The sequence below is a fragment of the Drosophila teissieri genome, chromosome 2L (genome assembly GCF_016746235.2).
Source record: "Drosophila teissieri strain GT53w chromosome 2L, Prin_Dtei_1.1, whole genome shotgun sequence".
NCBI classification, from domain to species: domain Eukaryota; kingdom Metazoa; phylum Arthropoda; class Insecta; order Diptera; family Drosophilidae; genus Drosophila; species Drosophila teissieri.
Genome location: NC_053029.1, coordinates 15152654 through 15169093, shown reverse-complemented (window position 1 = coordinate 15169093; position 16440 = coordinate 15152654). Strand labels below are relative to the sequence as shown.

The window sequence follows — 16440 nt, the reverse complement described above, 5'->3', positions numbered from 1 at the left end:
ACCATTGAAATGGCGCCAAATACTTTGCTCTTGTATATACCAATCGTGCTTAACATCCCTGGTACATTGGTATATTTTGGGAAGTAGAAAAAGATCGATATAGTTATCAACGATAGTATCGGGAGCCATCGATTTTGGTTCCAGCTCTAATTTCGGGTGATTAATTTTGTGCATTACTTTTCCAAAGAGTTTTTTCCACAACGCTCTGCTCTTCCTGCCCAGGGAAACCCAGAATCCATCCCAGCAACGCCAGCTTAATCGTGTTGACGGCCCAGAGTCCGCGATTAAAACGAGAGCGAAGCTAAAAGCCAGCGGAAACAACGCCCACTTGGTGGTACCAGCGAAATCCGAAATCCGGCGAACCGAACCGAAGAAACTACGTGTGTGGTTGGATTTGGACGAGCAAACACTGCACATTCCGAGCGCATTTAGCCACCCACGATGGCCGAGACGTACACCTTTGGCACCTCGCTGGCCTCCATCACCTGCCACGCATGGAACAAGGATCGAACCCGTAAGTGCGACCCAAATTACTCATCCAGCACTGTGTGACTCACCCACTCCCACCAACCTGCAGAGATTGCCTTATCGCCCAACAACCATGAGATCCACATATACAGCCGAGAGGGCAGCGACTGGAAGCTGGCGGACGTGCTCAACCAGCACGATCTGCGCGTCATGGGCATCGACTGGGCCAAGAACACCAATCGGATTGTGAGCTGTGCCGCCGACCGGAATGCCTATGTTTGGACGCAGGGCGACGATGGCAAGTGGAAGCCGGCGCTGGTGCTGCTGCGCATCAACCGTGCGGCTACCTGCGTCAAGTGGTCGCCGGCGGAGAACAAGTTCGCGGTGGGATCGGGCGCCCGGCTCATTTCCGTGTGCTATTTCGAGTCGGAGAACGACTGGTGGGTGTCGAAGCACATCAAGAAGCCGATCCGCTCTACGGTTACTTCGCTGGACTGGCATCCGAACAACGTTCTGCTGCTGGCCGGCTCGACGGACTACAAGGTGCGCGTTTTCTCGGCCTTCATAAAGGATATCGAGGAGCCTCCCACGCCGACGCCGTGGGGCAACCGCAAGCCCCTTGGCCAGCTGATGGCCGAGTTCCGCAACTCGCAAACCTCGGGTGGCGGGTGGATCAACAGCGTGAGCTTTTCCAGCGACGGTAACAAGGTCTGCTGGGTGGGCCACGACAGCTGCGTGAGCATCGCGGACGCTACCAACGGAAATACGGTGATCCGCTGCCGTACCGGCTATCTGCCCTTCCTTTCCTGCGAATGGGTCTCGCCCACGTCCGTCGTGGTGGCCGGCTATAGCTGCGTGCCACTGCTTTACAGTCTGACTGCTGACGGCAAGCTGGTGCTGAGCGGCAAGCTTGACAAGTCGCAGAAGAGGGAGTCGAGCGGCATCACCGCCATGAGAATCTTCCAGTCGATGGACCGCAACATGCGCACGGAGAACACGGACACGGTGGTCGATTCCATTCACCAGAACGCCATCACCAGCGTGCGACTGTACGCCGGCGACAAGGCCAGCGCCAGCAAGGTATCCACCTCGGGCGTCGACGGCCAACTGGTCATCTGGAACGTGGAGCAGGGCGGCATCAATGGCGGCATGCGCAACCTGCAGATCTAGTTCGGCCCGGAACGGACCAGCGTTACGTGTTATTGTCTGTTAGCGAGTGTGTTGGCCTGGCCAGGAGCGCAGTATTTGCCAAAATGTTTTCCAAAATCGCTTTTCCCATTGTTCTGTACCGTGCGAAAGCCTTTTTACATAAATTAACCGAAGAGATTGTTCTTTTCCCCTACTTCCATAATGGTTCCGAAAGTCTGTGTGTGTGTTTTAAAGTGTTTCACCTTTATAGCAAACTGAATAAAATGTTTTTTATTCGTAAATGGTTTTGTTTTGTGTAAGATTTAGGCGTTCCGAGCAGCGAGATGAAATAATGTCGCTTATATTAAATTATATTTAATGGGAATATTAGTGATTATTTCACGTTTTTAGAGAGGGTTTTATAGTTTAAAATAATATACTTTTTTCCGTTTTACAGATGAAACGAGTTTAACGGAAAATAAATTTGAAATGAAATCAATGTGACCGCCGCGCAAGCGCACAAAAATACCTAAGCTGGCGGCAATCTTTCGGAGGAGTGAGTGGTCGCCAGTTGGACTTCAGTTGCTTTAAAGGATGTTTCCTTTGCTGTTTCTAGGATGCAGCTCCACCTGATCAGGAAGTACGCCAGCAGGGTTAGCCGGGATCACTACGCCAGCAGTAGCGTGAAGATCTATCGGCGGGTTAAGCCCCCACAAAAGGTAAACAAACCAAAAAAGCCGGAGAATGTGGAGGACGGACAAGGCGAATATGCGGAAAATCTGGTCAAGGTGCAGATGATCTCGCGAAACCTGCACGCCCAACTGTTTCCCCAAACCCCACGCAGCATTTCGGAGCAGCAGGTGGCCTCCGCCAAGGATTACAAGGAGGAGCTGCTCCGGCACGGCGTCGATATTGAAAGCTCTGCTCCTGTTTCGGATGTCCAGTTGAAACTGCCTTCCCTAAGAGGCGCCAATATTGAGGAGCACTTTCACAACATTGCCAAGGAACAAGTGCAGCCGTACGAGGAGCTACTACTTCCCTTGGTCCAGTGCGAGAAGCTACCGCAGCGTCCAAAGCGATGGGCCTTCTTCGCCGGCTGGACAGCTTATGATCCGGAGGATGGAACAGCCACGCCGGTGGATCACCCACTGGAGAAGGGGCTTGTCTTCGATGTGGAGGTGTGCGTCAGCGAAGGGCAGGCTCCAGTTCTGGCCACCGCCGTTAGCACCAAGAGATGGTACTCATGGGTGAGCTCAAAGCTCACGAAACACCGTCTGAGTGTGGAGAAACTAGAGCCGTTAGACGTGGACACGGACTCAGAGCGACCGCACTACACTCCGGACGAACTCATACCACTGGGAACCAGTGGACCTGGTCTGGTGGTGGGTCACAATGTCTCCTACGACAGGGCGCGCTTGAAGGAGCAGTATTTGATCGAGGACTCGGGCACTCGGTTTGTGGACACTATGTCGCTGCACATGTGTGTCAGTGGAGTGACCAGCTACCAGCGAGCCATGCTCAAATCCAAGAAGGAACCGGCTGCCGAGGATCTGGGATGGCTGGAGCAGAGCTCCCTTAACAGTTTGGTGGAGGTGCATCGCCTCTACTGCGGCGGCGATGCGCTATCCAAGGAGCCCAGGAACATTTTCGTGGAGGGAACGCTGGAGCAAGTGCGTCAGAGCTTTCAGTCGTTGACCAACTACTGCGCCAGCGATGTGGAGGCTACACATCGGGTACTCCGAGTCCTGTATCCCTTGTACGCAGACCGTTTTCCGCATCCTGCTTCTCTGGCTGGCATGTTGGAGATGGGATCCGCCTATTTGCCTGTGAACTCCAATTGGGAGCGGTACATACGCGAGGCGCAGCTCACCTACGAGGACCTCAGCATCGAGGCCAAGTACCATTTGGGGCGCAGGGCTGAGGAAGCCTGCTCCTTGCTGCTTGACGATCAGTACCGCCAGAATTTGTGGCTCTGGGACGAGGATTGGAGTGTGCAGGAGCTTAAACTAAAGCAGCCGCCGAAGCGCATGCCTCTGGCCACGGTGGAGCACACGAGTGCTGGAAACACACCAGAAGAACGTCGTCTGAAGGCCAAATTTCAGCACCTCTATGATCAACAAGCACTACTTCCAGCGCGACGGCCCCTGCTTCCCGGTTATCCTCTGTGGTATCGGAAACTGTGCCGCAAGCCACCAACCAAAAGGGCAGACGAAATTCTGGTAGACGACGAAGAGCCGTGGTTCCCGGGAGCCAGCGAGATCAGCACCGGCATGCAGATTGCCCCCAAGCTGCTTTCCCTCTGCTGGGAGGGATATCCTCTGCACTACGAGCGAGAGCAAGGCTGGGGCTTTCTGGTCCCATTTCGCAGCGATTCGGAAGGAGTAGATCGACTGCCCATGGATCAACTTCTCGCACGTTGTCCAGTGCCGGAGTTTGCGCGTCAGAGCGCCTCGAAGGCGGAGAGTGATCTGGCCTTAGATATGCTGCCTGGCCACGTGGAGCAGCATTTGGGAAAGCGGGAACACTACAAGAAGTTGTCTCAGAAACAACAACGTCTGGAGACCCAGTACCAAGGTACGTATGTGATGTAGCTTACGTGTGAGAGGCCTCATCTATTTATGTTCAAGGCTCTGGAGTATGGTGCAACAAGGTGCTGGATGACTGTTGCTTCTTTCTTAAGCTCCCCCACAAAAATGGACCCTCCTTCCGGGTGGGCAACCCCTTATCCAAGGACTTCCTCAACAAGTTCTCAGAAAACGTGCTGAGCAGTGGTGATCCGTCCTGTACAGCTGCCGCTCGCGTCATCGACATTGCTCGCATGATGTCCTACTGGCGGAACAATAGGGATCGAATCCTGGGTCAGATGGTGGTCTGGCTGAATCCGCGGCAACTGCCAAGTGCACTCACTGGCAACAATGCCCAGCCAATTGCCTACGGAGCCATTTGTCCCCAAGTTGTAGCATGTGGCACTTTAACGCGTCGTGCGATGGAACCCACGTGGATGACGGCCTCCAATTCGCGGCCTGATCGACTGGGATCGGAGCTGCGCTCAATGGTACAGGCTCCACCGGGTTACAGGCTAGTTGGTGCCGATGTCGACTCGCAGGAGCTGTGGATCGCTTCGGTGCTCGGTGACGCCTACGCCTGCGGGGAGCACGGAGCCACGCCACTCGGTTGGATGACTCTCAGCGGCAGTAAGTCGAATGGCAGCGATATGCACTCCATAACCGCGAAGGCTGTCGGCATTTCCCGAGACCACGCCAAAGTGATCAACTACGCCCGGATCTACGGAGCTGGTCAGTTGTTTGCCGAGACACTGCTCCGTCAGTTTAATCCCACATTCAGTGCCTCCGAGGCCAAGGCCAAGGCTATGAAAATGTTCTCCATCACAAAGGGAAAGCGCGTGTATCGGTTGCGAGAGGAATTTCATGACGAACTGGAGGACAGGGCGTAAGTGGTCACAAAACCATACACAAACCTACTTCTTTGTAAAAATTAAATTAAATATGTAATTATCTTTTACAGCTACAGCAGCTACGAGGCTTCCCGACTGGCCATTCAACGCAACCGCACCCTGGCAGAGGTATTCCACCGTCCCAACTGGCAGGGAGGCACGGAGAGCGCCATGTTCAACCGCCTGGAAGAGATTGCCACGGGGTCACAGCCCCGGACGCCGTTCCTGGGCGGTCGACTCAGTCGTGCCCTGGAGGCGGATGGTGGACCCGAGCAGGAGCAGCGTTTCCTGCCCACTCGCATCAATTGGGTGGTGCAGAGCGGTGCAGTGGACTTTCTTCACCTGATGCTGGTGAGCATGAGATGGCTGATGGGATCGCACGTTCGATTCTGCCTGAGCTTTCATGATGAACTGCGCTATTTGGTCAAGGAGGAGTTATCGCCCAAAGCGGCGCTGGCCATGCATATCACCAACCTAATGACGCGCTCCTTTTGTGTTTCGCGCATCGGTCTGAAGGATCTGCCCATGTCCGTGGCCTTCTTTTCGTCCGTGGAGGTAGACATTGTGCTGCGCAAGGAGTGCACCATGGACTGCAAGACGCCTTCGAATCCGCATGGCCTGCGCATCGGCTATGGAGTTCAACCAGGTCAGAGCTTGAGCGTAGCGGAGGCCATCGAGAAGGCCGGGGGTAACGATGTCAGTCAGTGGGACTGGATAAAAAAGAGTTAGCTGCCACATACTCGAGACTAATTGATAGATACTTATTTGTTACTCAGGAAGTCAATAAGACTTGGAGGCTACTGGATATGGTTACAAGTTCCTCCTAAGCTGTAAGGCAGAAAATGTTAAATATATTTTTGAAGTGTTTTTAAATTAGATCTAGTTATAAGCGTTTGAATAATTAATGACTTTATCTAAAGAATCTTGCATTTAAAGAATCCTGTTAAAATATTTCCCAGTTCCCAAGGCAAACACACAATTTAATCTAAATGAAATGACCTATAAATATGTATTTTGTTCTTTGTTCTCGGTAATACTTAACATCCAAAAGAATATACAAACGTGAGTAGTTAACCATACACTAGAAGATACAATCGGCATAAGCCTAGAGAGAATGTAGTCAACACCTAACCTTATAACATGCCATCGCCGGCGTTTACAAGTTTTGGGCCAGCGATTCGATCTCGTCCAGGAAGTAGACCATGTCCGACTCCTCCAGACAGGAGTTCTGCAGCACCAGGCGGAAGAAGTTGGGCAGCTGGCGCAGCGGCTGGTACGTGATCATCATGGAGCCCTTCTTGATCATGCCCTCCTTGACCTTCGGAGCCACCTTGTGCAGCCTGTCGTAGAACTCCCGGTTGCGCTCCATTTCCCGCAGACCGGGCGGCACATACCAGAAGCTGATGTTGGTGCACTCGGGGCTCTCGAGGACGAGCTCGAATCCTGGACGCTCCCTCACCTTGGCGGTGAAGAACTCGGCCATGCGGAAGACCTTCTCGATATGCGCCTCCAGACCCTGGGTGCCCTTGGCCTTCCACATGAACCAGAACTTGAAGACATCCGCTCGGCGGCCGCACTGGATGTGCTTGTCGCCGGTGTCAAAGGATGTGTCATAGAACTTGTCCTTCTGGAACAAGTACGTCGCATTGGTCGAGTGGCACTGGGCCAGCACCTGTTGGTGGCGCGTCAGGAAGGTGGAGCACTGCTGCGAGGCAGCCAGCAGCTTGTGTGGATTCCAAGTGACCGAGTCAGCCCTGCCGAGAAACGCATCTTCAGTTACCCCCTTGAAAATGTCCACGAGGATGTCAAACTCACCGTTCGATGCCACTGAGCAGATGGCGATACTTCTTGGACATGAGGGCACCGCCTCCCCAAGCCGCATCCACGTGCATCCACATGTTGTACTTCTTGCACAGCTCCGAGATCCCAGCCAGATCGTCGAAGGCGCCCAGCACAGTGGTTCCGGCTGTGGCCGAGACCATCAGCGGCTGCCAGTCGTTCTCCAGGCACTGCTTCACCTGCTCCTCCAGGTCGCTCAGCCGCATCTTGCCCACCTCGTTGGTGGCTATCTTGCGCACGTGCTCGCTGCCGAAGCCCATGAACATGGCCAGCTTCTCCACGGAGTAGTGGGCGTCCTCCGAGGTGAAGATAACCAGGGGTTTGGCGTTGAAGAGTCCGTTTTTCTGCAGATTCAAATGGTAATATTTGTATGTTTATAAAACTTAGTAATACACTTTTATATAGCTTAAATATTTTATAAAAGCGTCTTTTTAGTTCAGTAGATAAATTCAACCTAACACATTTTTCTAAGTTATTAACAGCTATTTTGATTGAGTTTTGGTTTAAATTCTTTTAACCGACAAGCATTTTGTGAAAATCCTTGAAAAACACTATAAGTTTTCAGCTTAGATCTTTTTGAAATGTCTTTCTGATTATCAGTTAAAGCATTCATATATGAATTGAATATAAAAATATATAAATTATAGCTTTTAAATGTTCCTGCACAGAAAATCACTAAACTTTTTCTATCTTTCATTTCAATCTGTATGGTGTTTCTTGTTTCATTATCAATATATCTGATAATATCGTTAAGAACTTTAAGTTTCACTTGCATATATATCATAGGCATGACTAACGATTTGGCCAGTCACTTGCCAATCTGGAACGCGACTTCCGCGTGGATTGGCGGTAAACCACTTGGCTTCAATGGGGCACTCACCTTGGACTCGGGCGAGTGTCTGTAGCGGGCGCAGCTGATTGCATAACCGTTGGCTATCGAGCCGCCAGGACAGAAGATGCCGTCGCCCTGGCCGCCATTGGGGAAGCCCACTATGCGTCGCATCTCGGCGAGCACCTGCTCCTCCATCAGGGTGAACAGTGGAGCCACCTCGTACGTGTACACGCTGGGATTGAGGGCATCGGTCAGCCATTGGCCCACCAGGGCGTACGGGTCCACACCCGAGTACAACTGATTGATGAAGTAGGGGTGTCCCGTCTTGACGGAGAACCGGATCGTCTCCCTCAGCAGCTCGCGCAGCTTGTCCTGCGATTCACCCTTCTCCCGCAGCTGGAAGTCGAAGAGCTGGCGCAGCTCCGCTGGCTCGTGCCATTCGACGACCTTCGAGGAGCGATTGGTGCCCTGGAAGACGGCCAGCTTGATGATCTCGTCGACGCAGGCGCGGATGAAGCCCTCGAACTCTGGCGCCGGATGGCTGGCCACAAAGCTGGACAGATCATCCTTGGCGCTCGTGATATTGTTATTATTATTATTGGTGGCTAACATTTTGCTGGCCGTCTCGAATGCAACTGCGGAGGAGGAATCAGCCGGTGAGGACGTGGTCGCCACCAATGCTGCCGCGGCTGTCAATGGGGTAACGCTTGCCAAATCATCGCCACTTGTACTGTAGGGCTTAAATATAGATTCCTTGAAGTGATGTGTGGGAAAGTTCTCGCTGGCCAGCATTTTATTGGCTCTCGTCTGCTGTTTATACTGTAAGTGACTTGGCTAACGCTCCTATTTCCGATGTACTAGATGATGTTGCTGCTGTCTGTGTTGCTGCTGTAGCTGTTGTTCCTGGTGCTGCTGTTGCTGTTGCTGGTGCTGCTGCTGCTGCAGATTGCACTTGACAATGATTCCGAATGAACTGAATGAACTGGCGATGTTGTTGCCGCTTTTATAAAAGCTCGTCGACTTCCACAAGTCAGAATCCGAAACCGAGTGCCGCTTACATAAAGGCAATGCCGCTTGAGAGCCGAGCGGGCAAGTGGTGCCGATCTCACCTGGCTTGGCTCGTGGATTCTGGTTATGCGGCTGCCATTGGAAAGCAGCTCGTTCCTGAGCAATGCAGAGCAGAGCACTAATTGCAGGGATTTCCCTGGTCCACTCATCCCAGAATCCCAAAATCGCAGAATCCCAGGCCAGATGTGGCTGGTAGTTAATTGGCTGGCTAATTGATATGCTCATGTAATACAATTATGTACGAACAATTACGACGCCTTGATTATGCGCAGAGGTCTAATCTTCTCCAGCAATTTTCCGCGGGGTTTCTCTCTCATTAGCCGCAATCAAGTGTGCATTAAATGCAAATGCATTGAATAATTCTTTGGCCAATTGTTGCGCAAATTGCGCAACTGAGACGTGATATCGAGAAAATGGGAGACTGGCACATTGACTACCAGTTGGTGTAGGTCGCCTCGTCTAGCTTCCGATATGTTGGTCAAGCTGCAAGGAAAGCCAAATCCACCATGACATCGCGGATGCCATAGTTGATCTCGGCCGATGGCCTTGTCTACAGGGTATGGAGTGCATGGTGCTCTATAAATAAAGGTGCCCACTCAGCGGAAATTCCCCGAGTGTCTGCGATGATAGATGGAAATGTGTTCATAGGACACAATTGGACATGAAAGATATATAAGAGACACGATATGTCTTCCCTGCATTATACACCAGCCCCTCAGCGATTCCTTCGCTGCAGCAGTGACGTACTCGAATTCGGTTTATTCACCTGGGCAACGGAATCGCCACGCGTGTTGTGGTTGATTGGTACTTCACCGAGGATCCAAATCGGTTCGCCACCAAGTGACACATCGTTTTGGGCGGTAACTGGGGGATTTTATGGGATGCACACATAACTTTGCCAATAACTGGCGATAAGGGGCTGGACACGATTGTGAAAATACGAAAATACGAAAATAATTCAAATACAACAACCGGTTCCAGCGGCGAGCAGCCCAAAATTTCAGGAAGCATTTGCTCAACGATCATGACGTTAGAAAAGCGAAAGTCAAACCGCGTCGTTTCGAATACCTGTGTGTTGTGTGTGTCCAATTTAATTGCACCTAATGCAGTGAGACAACAATCGCTCTAGTTTTTCCTACCTACCGAAACTAATTAGCAATATACAATGTTGATAATGGCTGAGACTATGCTGGACACTGCGAGAATGCCAGGTGTAGCAGTCGGATGTCGGTTCACGGCGACTTCCTCAAGGCCCTTGGGCCTATAAAGAATAGCTTGGATCTCCGAACATGTAGTGTGATCACAAAAAGAACGTCTGCATTCGAAAAGCCTTGACAATCGATTCTATTCGCCTTGCCTGTGGGTACAGTACTTAGCTTAGCTCAACTGGGCCAGTTTTTGGGCATCAAAAGACGTCGCCAACTGTCTAACAATAGGGTTATATTTTATTGTTTTACGTTCTACGATCAATACAATGTTCTCGATATTTACAAATATTTATAATAGTAATTATATAATAACATAATTTCTTGTTTGCATTTCTTGTTGGTTGGTTTGTGTGTCCTGCGTTCATTCGCATGTGTTCATATGCCGTGCCTATTGTGTAATGAGAGCGTGTTCTGTTTTACCTTGTTTTATGAGTTGCGAACAATCAAATTCATCGAATCCAACTCGGTTCATCCTGGCATACGGCCGTATGCCAACTAGAATACATAAACTGTGGCTACGTATATATATCTCACGTTCCGTCCTCATATATATCTGCACTCAAGCAGTACTCGCAACTTTGAATCTTACGGATCATACTCGTAGTTTTTGTCCTATCACATCGCCAGGCAATTTAAATTATTCTTCGTTTGTACTTGGGTAAAGAAACATCGTACCTTTATCTGCAGATGGATAAATAGGTATGAAAATACGTTTTGAAAAGACTGGGCGAGCTACTCACCTGGATTGTTATAGAAGTTAGCGCTTAGACTAGGTTTTGGTGGAAGTTTGGGTGTGCCCTCGAGGCTCGTGGCAATCGGAAAGAACTCCTTCGGGGACGAGCGGGACTGCGTCGGATTCGAATGGTGCTGGTGTTGATGGTGCGGCAGATGGGTGGCATGATGGTGCTGCGAGTAGATCGCGGGATGCGCCTGCTGCTGCCGCATTCGCAGTTGGTGGGCATAGCTGCTCGACGTACTCTCCACCGGATGGCTGGGAATGTTGGGGGACATGGGCGACATGGCGGGTGTCAGCGGTGATGTGGTCGTCGAGGAGCTTGCCGCTGGCGAGATTGGTAGCGGCAGCGGTTCGTCCGTCGCCACCGCCTGCGACACGGTCACTAGTGTCGTGCTGATGGGTCCAACCGCCGATGGCTGGGTAGTTGCCGCTGCCCGCTTCTCGATCGCCGAGTTGCGGCGTATCATAATACTGCTGGTGTTGGGCAGGAGCAGACTGCTCTTGCCCACAAACTCCTTGCTCTTGCCATGGCTCTGTCGCAAGTAGCTGATGCCCGTGGAATGGTTGAGCCGTGGCGGTATCGGGGGCGGACTGAGTTCGCCATCACGCGGGGGTAACTGCAAAGAATGGTAAAATGAATGCTGCGATCTACCATTTAAAAACGCTTGCCTTTGCAAGCTAAATAATATGAGTGAGGGTACTTACTGTGGGTGCGTCTGGTGCCTGCCGCTTTTGCGCCATGTCCGCACAGCTCTCAGTGCGCTCCTTGCGTCTGGGTGGCAGTGGAGGTGGCACTGCTCGGTACTCCATGTTGGTGGCCATCGGAACATTGACATGCGGTGAGATGGGCACTGCCCCCGGCTGTCCCTGATGGGCGCTGTTGAAATAGAAGCCACCCGGACAGAACTCCTCCCCGGCCGATGCAGACATGCCTGTTAGGGTCACGGTGCTGGCAGTGCTATGCGTTGGGCTGTTCTGCATACGCCCATGGAATGGTGAGCGATTGCCGGTTTCGTGACGCGGACTGACCACTAGCTTGGGCAGCGGCGAGGGCGGAGCTTCCGTGTCCGATGCAAATGGATTGCTGTCCGGCAGGGACTGCGGCGGCAGGTGCTCCGGCAGCGCTGGACTGAACACATCCATTGCTGACGTACTGGCCAATGTCGAGTGGTTAGCCCAGACATGCGCGCCCGGTTTCTTGGGGAGATGTGGCGCCGGCACCGAAACCTCCCCGTTGTTCTGATCCGCCCGAGTGTGCTGTGGCGTTCCACTCCAGCTGCTAGTATTCCGTTCGGGTATAATAACAGGGGCGAAAACGGAGAACGCGTGTGGATTGTGCTGCGGGCTTTGCTCGCCGGCGAGAGTTCCAGATCCAGCATTGGCGGCTGCTGTTGGCGCATCCATTATGCTGGATGCGTGTAAAGATGGAGCTGCTGCAGTCGCTATTGTGGTGGCCGTTGACGAAGCTGCCGCTGCTGCCGCCCCTGATGACGTGCTGTTTGACAGCTTGCTACTGCTGTTGGTCTGATTCTGACGACGCGGCTTGATGCCCGGCGATTTGAGCGGAATGTGCGGCCACTTTCGAGGCTACAAAGGAGAATGAGAAATTGTGAATATATGACTTGTAAATTTAGAAGCATAATACTTACGAATTTCGGCACCGTCTTGCAACCCCTGGGCTCAATGCGTAGGCTTTCGTTATAGAGATAGTCAGACATCTGCTTGTCGGACAGTCCGTTGAACGGGTCCAGTTGCTCGAAGAACTGTCGTATTGTGGACTCCTCGTTGAGACAGTATGGCTGGTTCTGGTACTGTTGAATTTCGCCAATAATCTCGGCCACTTTCCGGCGTTTTGAAAAGTTAATTAGCTCTGTGTTGGCTAGCAGGTCGGGGTTTCCCTCCTCCAAGTGGAGTATGTTGGTCAAGTAGCGACCGAAAAATGGCACACAAGGCGGATTGATGGATCGCAATCGTTCCTGATACTTCTTGAGATGATCGTCACTGAGCTCGCGGCATTCTTCCAAGAATTTTCTGTAGCGTTCGGGCAATCCCTGGAATGTCCACCGCAGTCGATAAACTGATGCCGTGCCCATTGCCGCGACAATTGAGAGGATTCCATTAAAATTGTTCAACTCCAGCATCACCATCATCACTTCGATTGCGCGTTGCATGATTGCAAGGCGTTCCTCGTAATTCTCCGCTTCGGTGATGGATTTCTCAATCCAGCGGGTCACGTTTGTGGTGTGCTTCATGATCTTCAGTAAATTAGGGCTCTTCACCTCCTTGTCCTTTTTCGTCCAGGGGGATCCGACCAACTCCGAGGGCTTTACATTCTTGTACATCTCGAACTCCAGCAGAGTGAGCTGACGGGCCAGTTCCAGTGGGTGCAGTGTGAGGAGCGTTATCTCGTCGTTGGGTACGCTAAGGTGATGCTCAATGGGCGGCGGATCGTGGCCATAGGCGTATACAATCTTCTTATTGCTTTTCTCCTGCTCGTTCTGTAAAGAATATCCATGAAATTAACGAAGCTTCAACATTGTGTTTATAACCAGTTACTCACCTTTCTCTGAACAATCTTAAGCACGGAATCCACCCACTTGCGCATCGATTTGCCATTCACGTGTTCCAGAAAGCTGAGCAGCTTCTCCAGCAACATGGGATCTTTTTCAAAATCGTAAAAATGGTGGTCGACCCAATGGCGCAGTACGTTGAGCACTCGAAATTGCACTGGCTGCACATACTCCTTGCGATAGCGCTTCCAGTCCTCGCGATGCGAGTTCTTGTGCTCCTTGTCACCGCCAACGCCGCCGATGCCTCCCGCACCTGCTGCGCCCGTGTCTTGATAGACCAAGCTGGGATCCGGTATGTTGAAGCGCTCCACTAGCAGCTGCAGCAACTGCTGCGGCGAGCAGAAGTAGCGATATGTGGTGAGGAAGGTGCGCACGAAGGTCGGGTCGGCGTAGATGTGATAGGTGAGGCGCTCGATCAGCTTGCAAAGCGTCGCTCCCTTGATCATCGGCACTCCTGCGCTTTCGCGCTCCTCCAACACGATATTTTCACCGCTGTCCGGCACCGCGAACTTGTAAATCTCCGGGCTGGGCATCCGCAGTGGGTGCTTCCGCTCGATGTCTTGCAGTATGCTGTCTAAGTGCCTGTCCAGCATCGACTTGGTGATCACCATCAGCAGGTCCGCCATCCAATCGTGCTTGTGCTGCGCATTCTTGGCGGTCAGCACAATTGGCGGCTGCATCCTGGGCGCCAACTCAAAGCTGTTCTTCAGGTCATCGCTGTCAGGTCGGTCGTTGATATCTACGCGTCGCATAAAATACTTCTCCTTGAGTCGGTAATCGTAGGCCGTTGCTCCTGCCGATGGTGTTTGCTTTTTGGTGTTTGCCTTGCATAGCACCATCAGCCCATCGAAGAGAAACACCTTGCGCTCGCTCCAGATTCGTTTTCCTGATCCAAGTTTGCTCAGCGAATCCTCTGTAAATATAAAATGGCATTTCCGTTGGAGGATATCTGTTTGATATGTGATAGCTCTCGTCGCCGACACTCACCGCGAATAAATTCATTGCAATTTTGGCCCACGTCCTTGTCCTCCCAGTGCTCCACCTTCATTTGGAGCTCCCGCGTCCGCTCGATGGCCAGCTGGCGGCGCACTCGGCCGCTGACGGGAACTTGTCGCTCCTTGGACAGGCTGGCCATAACCTTCTCGAGATCGCAGTGTAGTGGATGCAGCAGGCCCTGGACCTGTTCGAAGCTCTCGATGTCGTCCTGCGACGAGCTGAGATCCTTGAGGTGCTTGATGTAGTCAAAGTACACGAAGGCATGGCAAATGGGCACCAAAAGCAGCTTGGGCAAATAGTACTTGACAGCATCGCGAAAGCCATGGCCGGCTGTAGTCAGGGATGAAGCCTAAAAGAAGCGATTTGAGTAACATTTTTCGCAACAAAAGTATCAGTACTTACCCCTGGTTTGGACAGGAGATTGTTGAGAGCATCCCGTGAGGCCTGCGAGGTCACATCGTAGGCGTACTTCTTGTACACGTCGAACTCCTCGGCCTCTGCCAGTTCCTCAAAGCAGCTGCCCACACAGGGGGCACTCTGCTCCTGGGACATCTCAATGACGTCTTCGAGGGAGCCGAGCAGAGTCACCGTCACTTCGTAAATGTCCATTATGTTGGAGAATATCGGTTCCAGCTCCCGGGGATCGGACACGATCTTCACCAACTCCTCGCGAAAGACGCGTATGATCATGTGCAGGTCGCGCTGGTACTGTTTCTCGTCGTGGATCAGCTCCTTGACCGTCTCCTCGTAGGTGGCACTTGCCCGCTGGGCGGGCAGAGACAGGGGACTGGGCAGGATGTGGGCTTCGCTCTGGTTGAGCATGTCCATTAGCACGCGATCGGCGTTCATCACCACCTCGATGTCCTCCTTGGTGATCTCGCAGTGGGCGATCTTAATGACATAGTCGCCGGCCATTTTGAGTATGTCCGCTGAGATGTACTCCAGCACGGCCACCAGGAAGGCGGACACGGAGCTGTCGATCTTGTACTGCAGCACATCCTTCTGGAGCAGCGTGTGCACCTTTTCCGTGGGCAGGACAGACTTGCGTTTCTTCGAGTTGATCACCTCCTTGGCCTCGTTCAGGGCCCACTGATCGATGGGCGCCGGAAAGGACTTGTTCACCTTCTCCTCCACATCCTGAACGGAGTGGGGCAGTGGTTTGGCGCACAGCATAGCCAGCAGCCGTAGGCAGAGTTTCTCCACATACAGCAGAGCGTCCTCCTTGGCGGTGACCCGTGGATGCACCTGCTCCAGCACCTTCTTCAGCGACGGCGTAAACAAGCCCCTCCACCTCGCAGCATTCTCGCATTTGGTGAAGTCATAGCCATCGCAGTCCTGCAGCCCAGCCACGCCACCGCCGCCAATGCCAACACCACCGCCTCCGCCGCCCTGGGAGCCACCTCCACCACCACCGCCTCCGGTGCCCAGACCGATCCCGCCCCCGTAGCTGATGGTGTGGGCATGGCCGCTGGGCCCCGAGAACATCCTGTGCGCCGTGGAGTAGCCGCGGACCGCCTTCCGTGGAGCACCTTCGTTGGCCTGGCCGCCGCCTCCCCGCCCCTTGTCTGCGCTGAATCCAGCGACGAGTGGAGCGAAACCAGGAACCTAGAACCTGGAACCTGGGGCACCTGGCACAGCCGGATCACCCGGGCGAGCCTCGCATGGCAGTCACACACTCGAACGCACGCACTGAACTCGTTTCGGGGGTTCTACTTGGCTCGCGCGACCGTTTCGTTTGCAATTTGCTCGGGCTTCAGCACTTGTTTTCAGAATATGTATCTTCGATATATATATATGTATAATATAATCTTCAACTCAACTCAATATTTTTCGCGGTGTGACCAGATGGCGGCACTGCTGAATTCCACCGAACGCTGGCGACCAACCCTGATACCTGCTAAGGAATTCACTAAATAATCCCGAAGCAGGGAGCCTTCGTGGTGAATGGCCTTTCAGCGGAAGAGGAAGCATTTTGAATTTGAACTAAGCTGTCGGTTATAAAATTATGAGAAATTATTTTCAATTAATATAACCATTATTAGTAGATTATTAACTTATTTTGATATAATATGGTCAATCATACGATGTGCTCTTAGAATGATATAAATTTATAGGCTTATTTTATAGAAAGGAAACATAAA

At 52.3% G+C, this 16440-nt stretch overlaps 4 protein-coding genes across 5 annotated transcripts; 2 read left to right on the top strand and 2 right to left on the bottom strand.

Annotated features, from left to right (window-relative positions):
* Positions 1–106: 106 nt before the first annotated feature.
* LOC122620584 (actin-related protein 2/3 complex subunit 1A-B) lies at positions 107–1898 on the top strand. 2 transcript variants are annotated; one of them, XM_043798126.1, is made up of 3 exons: positions 107–156; positions 223–514; positions 578–1898. In XM_043798126.1, exons 2-3 carry the CDS (start codon positions 442–444, stop codon positions 1636–1638), a joined length of 1134 nt encoding a protein of 377 aa, XP_043654061.1. In that variant the 5' UTR covers positions 107–156; positions 223–441; the 3' UTR covers positions 1639–1898. The 2 variants fall into 2 exon arrangements, with proteins under 2 accessions (XP_043654061.1, XP_043654053.1); XM_043798118.1 differs by lacking the exon at positions 107–156 and having other exon boundaries at positions 163–514.
* Positions 1899–2136: 238 nt separating this feature from the next.
* Positions 2137–5926, top strand: LOC122623327 (DNA polymerase subunit gamma-1, mitochondrial). Its single transcript, XM_043802418.1, has 3 exons — positions 2137–4170; positions 4224–5046; positions 5122–5926. The coding sequence occupies exons 1-3, from the start codon at positions 2214–2216 to the stop codon at positions 5777–5779; spliced, it is 3438 nt and encodes a 1145-aa protein (XP_043658353.1). The 5' UTR covers positions 2137–2213; the 3' UTR covers positions 5780–5926.
* A 103-nt stretch (positions 5927–6029) lies between these two features.
* LOC122623337 (cysteine sulfinic acid decarboxylase) lies at positions 6030–8694 on the bottom strand. Its single transcript, XM_043802430.1, has 3 exons — positions 7770–8694; positions 6866–7233; positions 6030–6804 (listed from the first exon to the last, which is right to left on the bottom strand). Exons 1-3 carry the CDS (start codon positions 8511–8513, stop codon positions 6207–6209), a joined length of 1710 nt encoding a protein of 569 aa, XP_043658365.1. The 5' UTR covers positions 8514–8694; the 3' UTR covers positions 6030–6206.
* A 1279-nt stretch (positions 8695–9973) lies between these two features.
* On the bottom strand, positions 9974–16144 carry LOC122623410 (protein son of sevenless). The gene is made up of 7 exons (XM_043802564.1): positions 14702–16144; positions 14291–14648; positions 13294–14216; positions 12383–13231; positions 11439–12320; positions 10738–11350; positions 9974–10678 (listed from the first exon to the last, which is right to left on the bottom strand). The coding sequence occupies exons 1-7, from the start codon at positions 15782–15784 to the stop codon at positions 10635–10637; spliced, it is 4752 nt and encodes a 1583-aa protein (XP_043658499.1). The 5' UTR covers positions 15785–16144; the 3' UTR covers positions 9974–10634.
* Positions 16145–16440: the final 296 nt, after the last annotated feature.